The sequence below is a fragment of the Lagenorhynchus albirostris genome, chromosome 9, assembly GCF_949774975.1.
Source record: "Lagenorhynchus albirostris chromosome 9, mLagAlb1.1, whole genome shotgun sequence".
Classification (NCBI taxonomy): domain Eukaryota; kingdom Metazoa; phylum Chordata; class Mammalia; order Artiodactyla; family Delphinidae; genus Lagenorhynchus; species Lagenorhynchus albirostris.
The window spans coordinates 65,582,969-65,602,156 of record NC_083103.1 but is presented as its reverse complement, the minus strand read 5'-3'; the positions used below and the strand labels follow the sequence as shown (position 1 = coordinate 65,602,156).

Genomic DNA, 19,188 nt, shown 5'->3' with positions numbered 1-19,188 from the left:
ATCCGCTCACCTGGTTTGTCTCCTAGGTTTCTGGGTACTTTTACTCGGTCTTTCTTTCTTCGCTATTCCTTGTCATCCCATGACCTCTAAATATCAGAACACTCCAGTGTCCATTCCTTGAACTACTTTTCCGCCAGCTAAATTCATTTCTCTGGTGATCTTTCCTATTGATGTATCCGTATGCTATCATCTCCCAAATTTATAGTTCCGGCCCAGACCCCATCTCTGAAATTCAGGACCCTGTGTCCAATCGTCTACCAGGAACTTCCACTTGGATGTCTAATAGACATCTTAAATTAACATGTCTAAAATTGAACTAACCTTTGGCCTTCCAACCTATTCCACCCACCATCTTCTCCCACTTCAGTTAATGCCAACTCAGTTGTCCATGTTGCTCAGGCTGAAAACCTGAACATCATTCTTGACTTTTACCAGTTTTTAAAAATATCGGCAAAAATCCATCCACAAATTTTCTTGGCTCTACCTTCAATATATGTCCACCATTTCCACCGTTGCCACACTGGTCCAATCTACTACCATTGGATAGCCTCCTGACTCCTCTGCATCTGTCTGCCCTTACTCAGCTACCATTTTTTTTTTAATCTTTATTGGAGTATAATTGCTTTACAATGGTGTGTTAGTTTCTTCTTTATAACAAAATGAATCAGTTATACATATACATATGTTCCCATATCTCTTCTCTCTTGCGTCTCCCTCCTTCCCACCCTCCCTATCCCACCCCTCTAGGTGGTCCCAAAGCACCGAGCTGATCTCCCTGTTCAGCTACCATTTAATCTTAACAAGCTGCCAAGGTGATTATTTTGAAATGAAAACCAGATTATGTCATTTTTCTGTTAAAAAAAACAGGCAGTTTTCACCTTGAGCTATACTTGATATCTGTTGACTTGTGTGTATGTGGGGAGGTGAGTGTGTGTATGTGGGTGTGTGTATGTGGGGAGGGGTGTGAGTGGAGAAGGGAGATCAGAGGTCAGAGTGTCTGGAATAGACTAAGGAAAAGGAAGGATGGTAGGAAATAATGTCAGAGAAGTCATGAGGAGTCAGATTATGTAGGGTTTATATGACACTGCAAGGGCTTTGGTTTTTACTTTGAGTGAGGAAGGAGCCATTGGGTGGCTCTGGGTAGAGGAAGGATATGACCTGGCTTAGTTTTTAACAGGAGCACTCTGGATGCTATGTTAGGGTTAGATGAAGGGCAGAGCAGAGAGACCAGTTAGGAGGCCGTTGTGGTCATCCACCTGGGGTATGATGCTGCTTGGACCAGGATGGTGACAGTGGAGCTGGTGAGAGGTATCAGGTTCTTAATATATTTGAAAGAGTTAGCAGGATTTCTTGATAGACTGGGTATGGAATGGGAAGGAAATACAAGAGTTAGGGTTTTTATTTATTTTTATTTTTTTATTTTTTTCTTTTGTTTTTTGGTCTGAGCAACTGGAGCTGCATTATGTGAGATAGGGAGGGCCCTCCCTATCAAATTCTCATCTACAAAAGCTCTCATTCTGATGAGAATTTGTAGAGCCCAGTTTGGGATATGTAAATGTGATATGGCACTTAGTCTACTTTTATCAAATATTTCCTGAGCAAATGAATGACATCTCAGCCCTACTTTCCACTGTACAGACTATTCCTGTATCTTGAGCCCTTTTTGTCCCACCTCTACTTGTCCTACTTGTGTTTGGATTTGTGGGAGCGTAGCTGCCTGGCTTGTGCTTGGGGTGAGGTAATTTGGGGGTCAAGTTATCCCATATACAGACATGAACACATTTCTTCTCTTTTTTAAAATGATAAGTCCCACCTCAGCTTTCTTCTGTTGTCTGTGAGGTCTCTGAGACCTAAGTTTTCCCAGTGAGGTGTGAGAAAGATGGGTTTGCTTCTCAAGGTGATCCCTTTTCTGAAGGTTGTGCGATTTCAGCTTTGGAATTTTTTCCAGTCAGTTCCCAAACCACCATGTCACCCACATTTCGTCTTTCAAACTGTGTTGACACCTCTCTATTGTTGTTATCATTCCCTGTGTTACCTTTGATATTGCCATGTGTATTTTTATATTCATAAATTGTTATCTCAGTGTTTTGGTTTTTTTCTTTTGAGGGAGCTGAGATAAATGCACATATTCCATTGCAGTTAGCAAAAATCTCACTTACATACTTTTCCAGGATCTTTCTGTTTAATATTTAGCATTTTTTTCATGAAACTATACAAGTAAACACTTTTTCCTTCAAGTAAACCAGTAAATATTGAAATGTTATATTTGTCAAAACGTTTAGAGTCACGATGTTGCACTAATTGTGATGGATTTTGCACTCCTGGCACATTATCTCCTCTCTTACGTTTAGAACAATCCTCATTTGTGAAGTTACATGAGCTCCTAGTATAGTCTGTGAAACTTTTTAATACTCAATACATGTTTGTTGAATGTTTGAATAAATTGTAGAAGAATTGCCCATTGTTGAAGTCCTTATTCATTCTCAGGTTAATTCTCCAATATTTTATTAACTGATATTTGAATGCATACCCAATAAGGGTAAGATGCTATGGAATATATGATAATGATTTAGAAATAGTTCTTGATCTCAAGACACTTATAGTATATTAATACTGGAAAAATTGCACAAAATTAAAGAGGTAAACTGTAATAAAGGGCATAAAAGTCAAGTAATTTGGAATTTCAGAGAAGAGAGGGATTTTTGTAGCATGGGAAATCAAGATTTCTTCATGAAAGTGGTAGCATTTGAGATGGGCCTTAAAGAATTACCGGTGTCCAGTATGAGAAATGGGAATGAAGTCATTCTAAATGAGTATACTAGTAAGTGAGAAAACGAAGAGACAAGAAAATATATTAGTTGATCCATGTTGGCTTAGCTGGATTAGAGTGAATCAAAGAGGAAAAATGGGATATAAAATTGGAAAGAATTTGGGACAAATGTGGTTGGTCAGAGACCGTAGGAAAGAAAGAATGTGCGTGTTTTCCCATAATAGGATACGAAAGGTTAATCAATAGGAGATTTCTGTGATCAGACGTTTTCTTTGGTAATATTATTTGAAAGGACTTGAAAGTTGATTGAATGCTGGCAGGAAGAGAAATACCTGGTATTACTCTGAGATTTGAACCTCTGTTCTGGTGGGATGTAGGTTCCATGTCCAGACCTAGGGGAATTAGAAGGAGAAGATAATTTAGGAAAGAAGAGAACAGCAATTTTAGATATATTACATTTAGAGCAAATTTCAAGTAGAAATTATCTAGCAGGCATAGAAAATGTGAAACTAGAGCTTTGGAAAAGAGGGTTAAAAATAAAGACCTGACAATAATGATTAAAGAACTTCATATTCTGTGATCATTTTCTCTGGTTTAAGAAATTTGTTACATTGAAAATTTAATATTTACCATAGTAACATCCATTTTAGAATTATTTTTATTTATTGTTGCAAAGCTCTTGATTTAAAATAAACACATTGTGGCTTTTAAATTCATTTTCCGTGTTGAATAAATTCTTGTGCAGTGACATCATTTTTACATTTTGTTCTCAAATGTAAGATGATTATGTAATATCTGTTTATATTTTTGTGGGACTGTTATAAAATCATTAGTCATTTGAGCACATGAAAAACCCAATGCCATTTTGAACAAATAATTTGAAAGAAAAGGTTGTTTTTCTCCAGGATATCAAAGTACACATTCCTCCAGGTCTCTTGCAAATTCTGTCATTCTATTTTCTTCTCCTTAAACTAGGTGATGAGTATTCTGCTACTTATATTAAGGTCAATAACAGCCAAACTCCATTCTCTTCATCTAGGAAACTTAAGTGAGACTAAAGTAAGACTCAGGAATGTTTTAATGTTTATATTTTAAATTAAACTTTTAAAGTATGTAAATTTATAAACATTAAAAACCTTAATAATAAATTTTAAAAATAGATGTGTATGAAATGAGTTATTTTCTCTGTCTTCAACTTTACTTCCCAGAAATTAATATTCTTAACAATGTATCATATAGTCTCATCAATGTATTTGTGTATAGAGAAAAAACACTAATATCTGTTTTTGAAATTTTATTATTTATTTATTTATTTATGGCTGCATTGGGTCTTCATTGCTGCACGTGGGCTTTGTCTAGTTGCGGAGAGTGGAGGCTAGTCTTCATTGTGGTGTGTGGGCTTCTCGTTGCGGTGGCTTCTCTTGTTACGGAGCACGAGCTCTAGGCGCATGGGCTTCAGTAGTTGTGGCACGTGGGCTCAGTAGTTGTGGCTCTCAGGTTCTAGAGCACAGGCTCAGTAGTTGTGGTGCACAGGCTTAGTTGCTCCGCGGCATGTGGGATCTTCCCGGACCAGGGCATGAACCCGTGTCCCCTGCATTTGCAGGTGGATTCTTAACCACTGTGCCACAAGTGAAGTCCCCTAATATCTGTTTTAATTTTAAGAGTGTGAACTTTACTACATGTCCTATAACATATTTTAACTGAAAATTTGTCATTAGCATATTTATTTTTAATGTTCTAAGAGAAACAATATAGCCAGATATATGAATACTTTATTATTTCTTCCCTTTGAGAAGTTTTCTAAGCACTTTTAAAAAGATAGTGAAACAACATTAAGGAATCACTACACTGTGCTTTAGACAACATTAATGAATCTGAACATTATTTTTGCAAAGGTACTAAAATGTGATTCTAAGATTTTCAGTCATTGTTTCAAACCACACATGGTGAAGTCATTCTGTGTGCTATTCTATGCAAGCCTCCTTCAAATCTGGGGTGATATGACTGGGCAAAGACTCTGTTAAAATCTGTCTTCTTCATTCCTAGCTAGTTTGAGGAAGTATCAGTAATTTATAAAGGCATCATTCCCAAGAGTTTGAGGGGAGCAATATTGTGTTCTACCTGTTCACAACCAGATCAACCTTAAAAGCTATCCTGATACATTTGGCCAACACTTAGAAGAAGGAGGTTTACAGGCTCCTACGAGGCCTGAGGGAATGTTAAACATCATATGTAATTATCTTTTACAATGTCTGCACTGAAAGAATAGAACAGAGATATGAATATTTGGCAAAATGTACATTTTCCTTTAGAATACATTATAAGATTAACTCAAGCCAGATGCGCACTCAGGCATACAAAGACTAACTTTGTTGCTCCCTATTCTATCTTCTTGGCTTAGATCTTCTTTTCATAACCTAAGATTTAGTTCACAATAAGGGAAACATCAAGAGACATGGAAACAATCAGATTGGTAGCTTGGAACTCTGTTGGGATTCTTGCTTTCTGGCAGCTACAACTTTTACAGCATAGAGGCTCTGGCTGGCGTTAAGTATTGATAGTACGAAGTAAAAGTGGTGGTGGGTTTTTACAGATCACATCATCTTATTTGGAGATTTACTAATGACAAAACATTGCTCTTGGAGTTATTAAAAACTAGAATGTAAATTAAATAATTAAATGTTAGATTGAGAATTATAAATGAAGTAATATTTTAATAGTATAAATAATATTTAAGTAATATGATTTTTATATTCTTTTCATTTATTTCAATATTTTAAACTACAGTTAGTAGTAATAATCCTATTAGAAACACTGATTGTGAAATAGTGGTTTGGAAATTCCATGTTACAATAAATCTCAACCCTGAACATGTGCTTTTTAGTTTGTTTATGATTTGTCATGAAGAAATGATTAATACCTAACTTTTTATTTAGTGTTTTCACTGACCTCCAAGCTACTTATCTTCTTTGATGAGCTGTTTACATATCTCCATGGTGTCTTCACCTTCCTTTATTTCTTTTCCTTAGAGCGTCCCTATGTGACCTACGTTAATTAGTCAACATAGTGAGCTCGAGGATCTTCAACTTACTTCCTGTAACCTATTCTCTATCACAAGGCCCTCAGAGCCACTGGCATAGTCTTTCATCTGTGCTTTAACTTCAGCCCATATTTCCCCTTAATTCATATTGTTGTACATTGATTCCACTAATTTTCAACAAATCCTTTTTTTCCCTCTACTCCATTTGACTTCTCATGCAATCCTTAGCCATTTTCCGTATCTTTGCTTTAGTGGAGACAGTGGCCTGCCATAGTTACGAACTGTGTAGGCAGAAAAACCCAGACCCAAATTCTGTCTTGGGCAAGTTGATTTTTTTTTTCCTTTTTTAAAATTTTTATTGGAGTATAGTTGATTTAAAATGTTATGTTAGTTTCTGCTGTATAGCAAAGTGAATCAGTTATACGTATATATCCACTCTTTTTAAAGACAAGTCACCAGGGTTATTGTGAGCTTTTAGAAATGAGGCACTTAGCCCTGCCCTTGGTACATGATATTCAATGAACACTGGCTAGTCACATGCAGATGATCCCTTACCCATAACCCTTATGCTAGATGTATTTTCGGAATTCAGAATTTTGAGGGTTGTAAAAGGTATGCATAATTAATATATTACCTAAGATGTCTAGTAGGATACGAGGCAGCATTCTTAAACAAATGGATATTTCTGTAGGAAAATAGTTCTGTATGAACTTTTATACAGAAGTATTAACCTCCCTTCATTACCTTCCCATCAATTCAGGTCTGATAGTGCCACCAAATGTGTTATGAAAAAACTCATTTTTGAAAATCTCTGAATTTTAGAATTGTGGAAAGGGATTGGGATTCTGTAAAATAAAGGGAGATACTGCATTTTCTTATTGTGAACTAAAAATTATTCTCTCATTTTTACTGTGTGGCTGTTTGCTATATTTGCTAAACATGGGACCACAGGTACTTTTTCTTACCTCCGGTACCACAGCTTACTCCCCTCCTCAGGTACCCTTGCCACTTTACTCCAGATTTCTTCTGAGAATTATGGGAGGGAATGAAATAAAACTCTTTCAGTAGGAGTTTCTTCACTGGACACAGAAAATTCAGGTCACATTGATAATTATTTTTTTCATTTCCCCGGAATTTGTTAGGATGTGAATCGTATCAGAATATCTGCAAAGAAAGACACCAAAATCATTAGTCTCCATTTCTTCCTTCGTGGTTAAAAGCTGTGTCCTCTTAAATATTTTAACTCAAAATATATTTAAGAAAGATTTATGCTTAGATGTAATATACTAGCCATTTTAGACTATGTGTATTTTTTGTTTTATATAATAAATATGGGCTTTTCGAGAAACGTATAATGTCTTATTGACTGGTTGGCATTGCTCTTTTTCTCCCACTAATGAGGATCTGTATAGATTTTTCTTAGTCCATTCCTTATTGATTTTGGAGATTTGCTCTGAGAATAAAAGTAGTAATTGAATCATACTCTGGTGCTACATAATTATTATTCAGAATTGACTCCAGTATTTATTTATTTTTTTAGTGTCCTACTGAAACCAAAGCAACATTTGGGGTCCACCTTAAAATAGTAGGAGACTGGACAGGTATGTAGAACATAAAGTTTTAAAATATATGCTTTGAAAATAATGGGTCATACAATAATGTTGATGTCTAAGTAGTGGAATGACCAGCACATGTAGAAATGTGTATGTGTTCTCAAGCTGTTGTTTTGTTTTCCTTCTTTGCTTGTACAGTTTTAACATTCATGTGTTTTTTTTTTCTTCTGTAAGATGCATTTTTGGAATTGGAATACCTTGGATATCAGTAATTGTTAATAGTGTGTTGTTCATTGTGATTGTAAATCATAGATTTCTACCTGGTTGTCAGATGTACCGGAAGTAGTGGGAACACTGAAATGTCTTTTAGAAAACGTCGTTTTAAAATTAGTGGTTGGTTTTACTTTCAAAATAATCAACACCTGGGATTGAGATCACACAAATCTTCCAGTTCTTACATGATTGTCTGCGTAGTATTATCTATATATATAGCAACTCTACAACATCTTTTGAATAGTGGTCATTTATAATAGCAGGTCTGTTGGTGATGTTTTACTCTTTTATTGATAAAATTTTTTTTATTATCTGAAAGGTGCATTGTATTAAGAGTTCTGAGTAAATAAACATTACTCATTCTTATATTCCCTTTGCCCAACAGAGTGACTGACAAGTGAGTGCTCAGCAAACGTTAGCTTGTTGGCTGGTTGTTTATTTTGGCTATTCAAAGGAAAGGATGAAAATGTAAATAAAAAATAATTTTGAATTGAATGCTAAACTAGGAGTTGGTTTGTGAAAACTATACAGAATGAGAAAAGGGCAGATTCAGTGTAATCTCAGGCAATAAGAGAAGCTTCACAGAGAAGATAAAATTTTAGCTGAACATTGAAAATCAGACAAATGAAGAAAGAAGAAGGTCATTTAAGTGAAATCCACAGCACTGTCAAAAAGCAAGGAAGGTAATGATTAAACCTTATTTGAGAAGTGTGAGTCAGTCAGTCTAGCAGAAGCAAAGATATTGTTCTGGGGAGTAGTATGGAAAAACCATTTACGGTCAGCATGGTAAAGATCTTGAATGCCTTGACAAGGTGTTAGAACAACGTAGAGATGTTAGGGAATCTTTGAAGGATTTGGAGCGTCGTAATGTAAATGGTATTGATAACTTGGTAGTTGATTAGATTAGGATCAAGGGAAGACTTATTGGTACTGGAAGGCAGAGGAGAAGGAGTCAACAAAGGAGTGAGGATGGAAACTGAGGACTAGAAGAAATGTATTTGCAAATGCAGCTTAAGAAGTTAGTATTGGAAAGGGGGGGACTAATTGTTGTAAAAATTAGGAAAGGACAAGATGTTATGTAACAGGGAAGAGATATTTTAGAAAGGGCAGTGAAAGAGCTTATATTATACAGTTAAATAATAATAGTGTGTATAAAATCCTTTGTCTCTAAAAAGAGCAGTCAGCTTGGAAATGGAGATGAGAAGAAAATGGGGAAAATATCCAACATAGGATTTAATGGGCAAACAAAGAAACTAATCCAAAGATCTTTGAGCAGTGATGACCTATTTGGAATCATGAAAAATCAGGCTTAACTTCATATTATTCATTTGATAGCTTTCGAAAGAGATCATTGTAGTCCATTGTTAGAAGAATACTGGTGTAGTATAGAAATAGTAATTCTCATAAGCCCAGAACTAGTTGATATAATAAAAATTGTTTTGCACTGTTTGGCAAATAAAGAATGAACTGAAATTCTTCTCTGGTAAGAATCCCAATATAGTAAGAATTAACTTCAATAATAATGGTAATTGATAGAATTCTATATCTGAAGGGTAACAAGCATAATGAAGTCATAATTTAATTCATCAGGTTAAGCAGAAAGTTCATCAGGGCTTTTTTTTATTTTTATTTTTTAAACATCTTTAATGGAGTATAATTGCTCTACAATGGTGTGTTAGTTTCTGCTTTATAACAAAGTTAATCAGCCATACATATACATATATCCCCATATCTCCTCCCTCTGTCATCTCCCTCCCACCCTCCCTATCCCACCCCTCGGTGGTCACAAAGCACTCAGCTGATCTCCCTGTGCTATGTGGCTGCTTCCCACTAGCTATCAATTTTATATTTGGTAGTGTATATATGTCGATGCATCTCTCTCACTTCGTCCCAGCTTACACTTCCCCCTCTCCGTGTCCTCAAGTACATTCTCTATGTCTGTGTCTTTATTCCGGTCTGGCCCCTAGGTTCTTCATAACCATTTTTATTTTTTTTTAGATTCCATATATATGTGTTAACATATGGTAATTGTATTTCTCTTTCTGACTTACTTCACTCTGTATGACAGACTCTAGGTCCATCCACCTCACTACAAATAACTCAATTTTGTGTCTTTTTATGGGTGAGTAATATTCCATTGTATATATGTGCCACATCCTCTTTATCCATTCATCTGTCAATGGACAGATGTCTGGGCTATTGTAAATAGAGCTGCAATGACCATTGTGGTACATGACTCTTTTTGAATTATGGTTTTCTCAGGGTATATGCCCAGTAGTGGGACTGCTGGGTCATATGGTAGTTCTATTTTTAGTTTTCTCAGGAACCTCCATACTCTTCTGCATAGTGGTTGTATCAATCTGCATTCCCACCAACAGTGCAAGAGGGTTCCCTTTTCTCCACAGCCTCTCCAGCATTTATTGCTTGTAGATTTTTTGATGATGGCCATTCTGACTGGTGTGAGCTGATATCTCATTGTAGTTTTGATTTGCATTTGTCTAATGATTAGTGATGTTGAGCACCCTTTCATGTGTTTGTTGGCAATCTGTATATCTTCTTTGGAGAAATGTCTATTTAGGTCTTCTGCCCATGTTTGGATTGGGTTGTTTGTTTTCTTGATATTGAGCTGCATGGGCTGCTTGTAAATTTTGGAGATTAATCCTTTGGCAGTTGCTTCACTTGCAAACATTTTCTCCAATTCTGACGGTTGTATTTTCGTCTTGTTTATGGTTTCCTTTGCTGTGCAAAAGTTTTTAAGTTTCATTAGGTCCCATTTGTTTATTTTTGTTTTTATTTCCATTTCTCTAAGAGGTGGTTCAAAAGGATCTTGCAGTGTTGTATGTCATAGAGTGTTCTGCCTATGTTTTCCTCTAAGAATTTTATAGTGTCTGACCTTGCATTTAGGTCTTTAATCCATTTTGAGTTTATTTTTGTGTATGGTGTTAGGGAGTGTTCTAATTTAAGTCTTTTACATGTACCTGTCCAGTTTTCCCAGCACCACTTATTGAAGAGGCTGTCTTTTCTCCATTGTATATCCTTCCCTCCTTTGTTATAGATTAGTTGACCATATGTGCATGGGTTTATCTCTGGGCTTTCTATCCTGTTCCATTGATCTATATTTCTGTTTTTGTGCCAGTACTATACTCATTTGATTACTGTAGCTCTGTAGTATAGTCTGAAGTCTGGCAGCCTGATTCCTCCAGCTCCATTTTTCTTTCTCGAGATTGCTTTGGCTATTCGGGCCAAAGATTCAGTGTAATCTTTTACACTGAATCTTGTTTTTCCAAGATTCCAAACAAATCGTGAAATTTTTTCTAGTTCTGTGAAAAATGCCATTGGTAGTTTGATAGGGATTGCATTGAATCTGTAGATTGCTAGGGGTAGTATAGTCATTTTCACAATATTGATTCTTCTACTACAAGAACATGGCATATCTCTCCATCTGTTTGTATCATCTTTAATTTCTTTCATCAGTGTCTTGTAGTTTTCTGCATACAAGTCTTTTTTCTCCTTAGGTAAGTTTATTCCTAGGAATTTTATTCTTTTTGTTGCAATGGTAAGTGGGAGTGTTTCCTTAATTCCTCTTTCAGGTTTTTCATCCTTAGTGTATAGGAAGGCAAGAGATTTCTGTGAATTAATTTTGTATCCTGCTACTTTACCAAATTCATTGTTTAGCTCTAGTAGTTTTCTAGTAGCATCTTTAGGATTCTCTATGTATAGTATCATATCATCTGCAAATAGTGACAGCCTTACTTCTTTGCCAGTTTGGATTCCTTTTATTTCTTTTTCTTCTCTGATTGCTGTGGCTAAAACTTCCAAAACTATGTTGAATAATAGTGGTGAGAGTGGACAACCTTGTCTTATTCCTGATCTTAGAGGAAATGGTTTCAGTTTTTCACCTTTGAGAACAATGTTGGCTGTGGGATTGTCATATATGGCCTCTATTATGTTGAAGTAAGTTACCTCTATGCCTACTTTCTGGCAGGTTTTTATCATAAATTGGTGTTGAATTTTGTCAAAAGCTTTTTTTACATCTATTCGGATGATCATATCATTTTTATCCTTCAATTTGTTAATATGGTGTATTACATTGATTGATTTGCGCATATTGAGGAATCCTTGCATTCCTAGGATAAACCCCACTTGATCATGTTGTATGATCCTTTTAATGTGCTGTTGGATTCTATTTGCTGGTATTTTGTTGAGGATTTTTGCATCTGTGTTCATCAGTGATATTGGCCTGTAGTTTTCTTTTTCTGTGACATCGTTGTCTGGTTTTGGTACCAGGATGATGGTGGCCTCGTAGAATGAGTTTGGGAGTGTTCCTCCCTCTGCTATATTTTGGAAGAGCTTGAGAAGGATAGGCGTTAGCTCTTCTCTAAATGTTTGATAGAATTCGCCTGTGAAGCCATCTGATCCTGGGCTTTTGTTTGTTGGAAGATTTTTAATCACAGTTTCAATTTCAGTGCTGTGATTGGTCTGTTTATATTTCCTATTTCTTCCTGGTTCAGTCTCGGAAGGTTGTGCTTTTTTAAGAATGTGTCCATTTCTTCCAGGTTGTCCATTTTATTGTCATAGTGTTGCTTGTAGTAATCGCTCATGATCCTTTGTATTTCTGCGGTGACAATTGCTACTTGTCCTTTTTCATTTCTAATTCTATTGATTTGAGTCTTCTCCCTTTTCTTCTTGATGAGTCTGGCTAATGGTTTATCATTTTCTTTATCTTCTCAAATAACCAGGTTTTAGTTTTATTTGATTTTTATTGATCTTTGCTATTGTTTCTTTCATTTCTTTTTCATTTATTTCTGATCTGATCTTTATGATTTCTTTCCTTCTGCTAATTTTGGGGTTTTTTGTTCTTCTTTCTCTAATTGCTTTAGGTGTAAGATATGGTCATTTATTTGAGATGTTTCTTGAGGTGGGATTGTATTGCTATAAATTTCCCTCTTAGAAATGCTTTTGCTGCATTCCATAGGTTTGGTTTGTCATTTTTTCATTGTCATTTGTTTCTAGGTATTTTTTGATTTCCTCTTTGATTTCTTCAGTGATCTCTTAGTTATTTAGTAGTGTATTGTTTAGCATCCATGTGTTTGAATTTTTTACAGATTTTTTCTTGTAATTGATATCTAGTCTCATAGCGTAGTGGTTGGAAAAGCCACTTGATATGATTTCAATTTTCTTAAATTTACCAAGGCTTGATTTGTGACCCCAGATATGGTCTATCCTCAAGAATGTTCCATGAGCACTTGAGAATAAAGTGTATTCTGTTGTTTTTGGATGGAATGTCCTATAAATATCAATTAAGTCCATCTTGTTTAATGTATCATTTAAAGCTTGTGTTTCCTTATTTATTTTCATTTTGGATGATCTGTCCATTGGTGAAAGTGGGGTGTTAAAGTCCCCTACTATGATTTTGTTACTGTCGATTTCCCCTTTTATGGCTGCTAGCATTTGCCTTATGTATTGAGGTGCTCCTATGTTGGGTGCATAAATATTTACAATTGTTATATCTTCTTCTTGATTTGAGCCCTTGATCATTATGTAGTGTCCTTCTTTGTCTCTTCTAATAGTCTTTATTTTAAAATCTGTTTTGTCTGATATGAGAATTGCTACACCAGCTTTCTTTTGATTTCCATATGCATGGAATATCTTTTTCCATCCCCTCACATTCAGTCTCTATGTGTCCCTAGGCCTGAAGTGGGTCTCTTGTAGACAGCATATATACAGGTCTTGTTTTTGTATCCATTCAGCCAGTGTATTCATTTTGGTTGGAGCATCTAATCCATTTACATTTAAGGCAGTTATTGATATGTATGTTCCTATTACCATTTTCTTATTGTTTTGGGTTTGTTATTGTAGGCCTTTTCCTTCTCTTGTGTTTCCCATCTAGAAAAGTTCCTTTAGCATTTGTTGTAAAGCTGGTTTGTTGGTGCTGAATTCTCTTAGCTTTTGCTTGTCTGTAAAGGTTTTAATTTCTGTGTCAAATCTGAATGAGATCCGTGCTGGGTAGAGTAATCTTGCTTGTAGGTTTTTCCCTTGCATCACTTTCAATATGTCCTGCCACTCCCTTCTGGCTTGCAGAGTTTCTGCTGAAAGATCAGCTGTTAACCTTATGGGGATTCCCTTGTATGTTATTTGTTGTTTTTCCCTTGCTGCTTTTAATGTTTTTTCTTTGTATTTAATTTTTGATAGTTTGATTAATATGTGTCATGGTGTGTTTCTCCTTGGATTCATCCTGTATGGGACTCTCTGTCCTTCCTGGACTTGATTATTTCCTTTCCCATGTTAGGGAACTTTTCAACTATAATCTCTTCAAATATTTTCTCAGTCCGTTTCTTTTTCTCTTCTTCTGGGACCCCTATAATTGGAACGTTGTTGTGTTTAATGTTTTCCCAAAGGTCTCGTAGACTATTGTCAATTCTTTTCATTCTTTTTTCTTTATTCTGCTCTGTGGTAGTTATTTCCACTATTTTATCTTCCAGGTCCCTTATCCATTCTTCTGCCTCAGTTATTCTGCTATTGATTCCTTCTAGAGAATTTTTAATTTCATTTATTGTGTTGTTCATTATTGCTTGTTTGCTCTTAATTCTTCTAGGGCCTTGTTAAATATTTCTTGTATTTTCTCCATTCTATTTACAAGATTTTGGATCATCTTTACTATCATTGCTCTAAATTCTTTCTCAGGTAGACTGCCTATTTCCTCTTCATTTGTTTGGTCTGGTGGATTTTTGCCTTGCTCCTTCATCTACTGTGTGTCTCTGTCTTCTCATTTTGCTTAAGGGGTGTCTGTGACCTTATTATGATTTTAGGCAGCCTCTCTGCTAATAGATGGGGTTGTGTTCCTGTCCTGCTAATTGTTTGGCATAGGGTGTCCAGCAGTGTAGCTTGCTGGTCATGGAGTGGAGCTGGGTCTTAGCGTTGAGATGGAGATCTCTGGGAGATCTTTTGCCATTTGATATTACATGGAACCAGGAGGTCTCTGGTGGACCAAAGTCCTGAACTCAGCTTTCCCACCTCAGAGGCACAGGCCTCACACCCGGCCGGGGCACCAAGACCCTGTCAGCCACCTGGCTCAGAAGAAAATGGAGAAAATAAGAAAGAAAGAAGAAGAAAATAAAATAAAAAGTTATTAAAATTAAACATTATTAAAAATAAAATTTAAAAATTAATAAAATGTTAAGTAAGAAAGAAGAGACCAACCAAACCAAAAAACAAATCCACCAATGATAACAAGCGCTAAAAACTGTACTAAAAAAAAAAACAAAAAACGGACAAACAGAACACTAGGTAAAATGGTTAAAAACATAGATATGTAGACAAACTCACACAAAGAAGCATACACATACACAAGATCTATAATCCTCCCAATGCAGACCACTAGCGTTCTCAGCCACACATGCACTTATAAATGTTAGTCACTGGCTTCACCTACACGCTTGTGTGAAGTTTGCGTGACATGGACATCTTCTTAGTAATCTTCCAATTACTGGCAATTTTCAAGTACACTGAAGAAGATAAAACATGTGGCAGGCGAAGCAATGGTCCCCCAAAGACACGGACATCCAAATCCCTGGCATCGCCTGGCTGCTGCGCAGTGATGGGGACCTGGAGCCCCATCATGACTTATTACTAGCTATTGTTACTGAGTTTCTTCATAAAGTTATTTTCTATTGTCAGTGGCTCATTAAAATAAACTATTATCTGATTATCTCATGTTTATTTCAACTTTCTCTATTAGGAACACTTAATAATTTTAATTTTATCCTCTTTTTTTTTTTTTTTTTTTTTTTTTTAGCTTCCAACATCTTTTATTTTTTCCTAGAATCTGGATACAATAACTCTAGCAGGGCAGTGCTCAATACTACTTAGGCTTCCCATTTTAGGTTAATTACTTGAATATTGTAAATGTGAATGCACTTTCCCATAACTGGGAACTTAAGTTTGATGTAACTCATTTACTCAATACTTATGTAACCATACAAAATTTTATACGCAACATGAGCTTTCATATTATAGAATTTGACCTTCTTACAAACTAGCTTATGTAACAGTTACTTTGCTTATCCTGTGTTGTACCAACGCGTTTCTATGACTTACTTCAACAGGTGAATTCTCCTTACACAAGGGTAAGAAACCTGAAGCGCCAACCCATAAATATAAAATTCATTTTTTCAACAGACTTAATACCAGAAATAGATTATGGACAACTCTTACCTAAGCAGTTAGTACTATAGGAAGTTACAGTGTTGACCAAAAGAAAACACAGGCTTCTCATTAAACTTTTTTAATGGGTCTCAAATTCTGTGACAGATTTTTGGTCAAGTTGTTTCCATTAAAAAGTACTGATTTTAAAAACTAATAACTTAAAACTGCCACACACAAAACAAATGGTCCACAACACATTCTCCTTTCCTTCTGAAGGTTTTACGATGCATTGTTATCATTAACCAGTCTTTTGCTATTAAACTTAAATGGCCAATTGAGACAAACAGTTCTGAGACCGTTCTTCCACCACTGATTAAGACCGGGGTGGCAGGTATTGGGGATAATATTCATTTAGCCCTCTGAGCTTTCTGGGCAGACTTGGTGACCTTGCCAGCTCCAGCTGCCTTCTTGTCCACTGCTTTGATGACACCCACAGCAACCGTCTGTCTCATGTCACGAACAGCAAAGCGGCCCAGAGGAGGATAGTCAGAGAAGCTCTCAACACACATGGGTTTGCCAGGAACCATATCAACGATGGCTGCATCACCAGATTTCAAGAATTTGGGGCCATCTTCCAGCTTTTTCCCAGAACGACGATCAATCTTCTCCTTCAGCTCAGCAAACTTGCAGGCAATGTGAGCCGTGTGACAATCCAGCACAGGTGCATAGCCAGCACTGATTTGGCCTGGATGGTTCAAGATAATCACCTGAGCTGTGAAGCCAGCTGCTTCCATCGGTGGGTCATTTTTGCTGTCACCAGCTACATTGCCACGACGAACATCTTTGACAGACACGTTCTTGACATTGAAGCCCACATTGTCCCCAGGAAGGGCTTCACTCAAAGCTTCATGATGCATTTCAACAGACTTCACTTCAGTTGTCACATTGACTGGAGCAAAGGTGACCACCATGCCAGGTTTGAGAACACCAGTCTCCACTCGACCCACAGGGACAGTGCCAATACCACCAATTTTGTAGACGTCCTGAAGGGGCAAACGCAAGGGTTTGTCAGTTGGGCGAGTTGGTGGCAGGATGCAATCCAGAGCTTCAAGCAGTGTGGTTCCACTGGCATTGCCATCTTTACGAGTGACTTTCCATCCCTTGAACCACGGCATGTTAGCACTTGGCTCCAGCATGTTGTCGCCATTCCAGCCAGAAATTGGCACAAATGCTACCGTGTCTGGGTTGTAGCCAATTTTCTTAATGTAGGTGCTGACTTCCTTTACAATTTCCTCGTATCTCTTCTGGCTGTATGGTGGCTCGGTGGAATCCATTTTGTTAACTCCAACAATTAGTTGTTTCACACCCAGAGTGTAGGCCAGAAGGGCATGCTCACGGGTCTGCCCATTCTTGGAAATACCTGCTTCAAATTCACCAACACCAGCAGCAACAATCAGGACAGCACAGTCAGCCTGGGATGTGCCTGTAATCATGTTTTTGATGAAGTCTCTGTGTCCTGGGGCATCAATGATGGTCACATAGTACTTGCTGGTCTCGAATTTCCATAGGGATATATCAATGGTGATACCACGCTCACGTTCAGCTTTCAGTTTGTCCAAGACCCAGGCATACTTAAAGGAGCCCTTCCCCATCTCGGCAGCCTCCTTCTCAAACTTTTCAATGGTTCTCTTGTCGATCCCACCACATTTGTAGATCAGATGGCCAGTAGTGGTGGACTTCCCCGAATCTACGTGTCCAATGACAACGATGTTGATGTGCGTCTTCTCCTTTCCCATTTTTGCTTAGGTTTAATGGTGGTTTTCACGACACCTGTATCCTGGCGGCAAACCCGTTGCGAAAAAAAAGCTATCCTCTTTTTAAATATACAGTGCCATTGAGGGAGAAACAAGATCATTCTCTTCAGAGAGTTCAGTTCCAGTTAGATGCTTTTCAATTAATAGACTTTCTTGGTTGTTGACTTTAAATATTTGTTGATTTGGAAAAAAATGTCAGGCATTCATGCAGAGAACCACTAAATAGTTCTGCCACTATCTGGCACTTTAATTCAAAAGACGTTTTAGCTGTCTTAAAAAAATGGAATTATAATTATGAAAGGAAAATTGGGAATATCATTGCTGAAATCAAGGGTTATTGGGTTTTTATTCTAAAAGAATTGCTTATTAAGTATTACTCAGTATTAAGAGTAGTAAGTATAGAAAACACCAAAGAGATGCTTAAGAAGTTGAGTATCAAAGGCTTACTTCTCTAAACTGACTGAGAGATATTTTACAGTGCCTATTTCTTCCCTGAAATATGTTCTGCCTGGGCATGTCTAAAGAACAGGTTTAATACCACCTCATGTGTCTAATGTAAGACTAATCAGCTACACCGAGCTGTAGAGTACCCAAGAAGCAAATGAAGCAGCCAAAAGAAGAGACCTGTAGTGACAACAACTTCTTGTTGTTGTTGTTGTTGTTTCTATGACTAGCAAATTATAATGGTCATATTTGTGGAAGATAACATTTAAACTATGTGTAATTTGGGGTAATAGTAAAATGTTTATTAAGCACTTACTCTATGCCAGACATTGCACTAGTCTCTGAGGTACAGCGCTGACCAATGCTGTGTTCTAACCAGTAGAGACCTCCAAGAAACAAAAATGCAAATCAATACATAGTGTGTTAGATAGTGATGAGTGCTATGAAGAAAACTAAAGGAAGGTAAGGGAGTAAGAATGATGAAGGGTGGTAGTGCTATTTAGATAAGGTATTTAGTTATGGACTTTCTGAACAGACATGTAAGTAGATGAGGGAATAAATCAGGTGGATTTCAGAAAGAAGTGTGCTTAGGCAAAGGAAACAGTAAGTGCGAAGTCCCTGAGGTGGCAGTAACTTTGGATAGTCAGGTAACTGCAAGGATCCCAGTGGGGCTGGAATACAGTCAGTGAAGGGGGATAGTAGTGGAAAATGAGATCAGAGAGGGGAGTTGGGGATCAGACTCTGTGGGTTACAGGAGGACTTGGATTTTAATCTGATTGAGATAAAAGGCATGATTTGAAGTCTACATTTGAATGATTAGCCATTTTGTTCTAATATATACTACCTAGTGTTTGCCAACCCAAGGGTTTTGTGTGTGTGTGTGTGTGTGTGTGTTTTGTTTGTTTGCTTTGTTGTTTCAAAAATAATACTGAGTTTAGGGAGAAGGAGGAAAAGGGGATACTTCTGAGCACTGTAGAAAACAGATCAAAAAAAAAACAAAACAGGTCAAACTTTTTTGGTGAAGGGGGAGGTGAATCATCATTTTGAGATACCTCGCCTCAGTGGTGGTTCTATCTTCTGCCATATGGGCCTGGTTTATGGGTTCTGGTAGCCTCACCTACACCCTATATCCCACTAGCTTGTATGGAT

The 19,188-nt window shown here is 36.9% G+C and overlaps 2 protein-coding genes across 2 annotated transcripts in view; one reads left to right on the top strand and one right to left on the bottom strand.

Moving 5' to 3' along the window:
- Positions 1–19,188, top strand: part of NOX4 (NADPH oxidase 4) — a 148,535-nt gene that overhangs the window by 70,885 nt on the left and 58,462 nt on the right. The window contains exon 12 of the mRNA XM_060157883.1: positions 7,351–7,411. Coding sequence (XP_060013866.1) covers positions 7,351–7,411 — 61 coding nt within the window. The remainder of the gene's footprint in view (positions 1–7,350; positions 7,412–19,188) is intronic.
- On the bottom strand, positions 15,905–17,640 carry LOC132526224 (elongation factor 1-alpha 1). The gene has a single exon (XM_060160198.1). The coding sequence runs from the start codon at positions 17,575–17,577 to the stop codon at positions 16,189–16,191; it is 1,389 nt and encodes a 462-aa protein (XP_060016181.1). The 5' UTR covers positions 17,578–17,640; the 3' UTR covers positions 15,905–16,188.

Bases quoted from the DNA above. Each gene is read 5' to 3' on its own strand.
- LOC132526224 (XM_060160198.1), bottom strand. From the start codon at position 17,577: ATGGGAAAGGAGAAGACGCACATCAACATCGTTGTCATTGGACACGTA.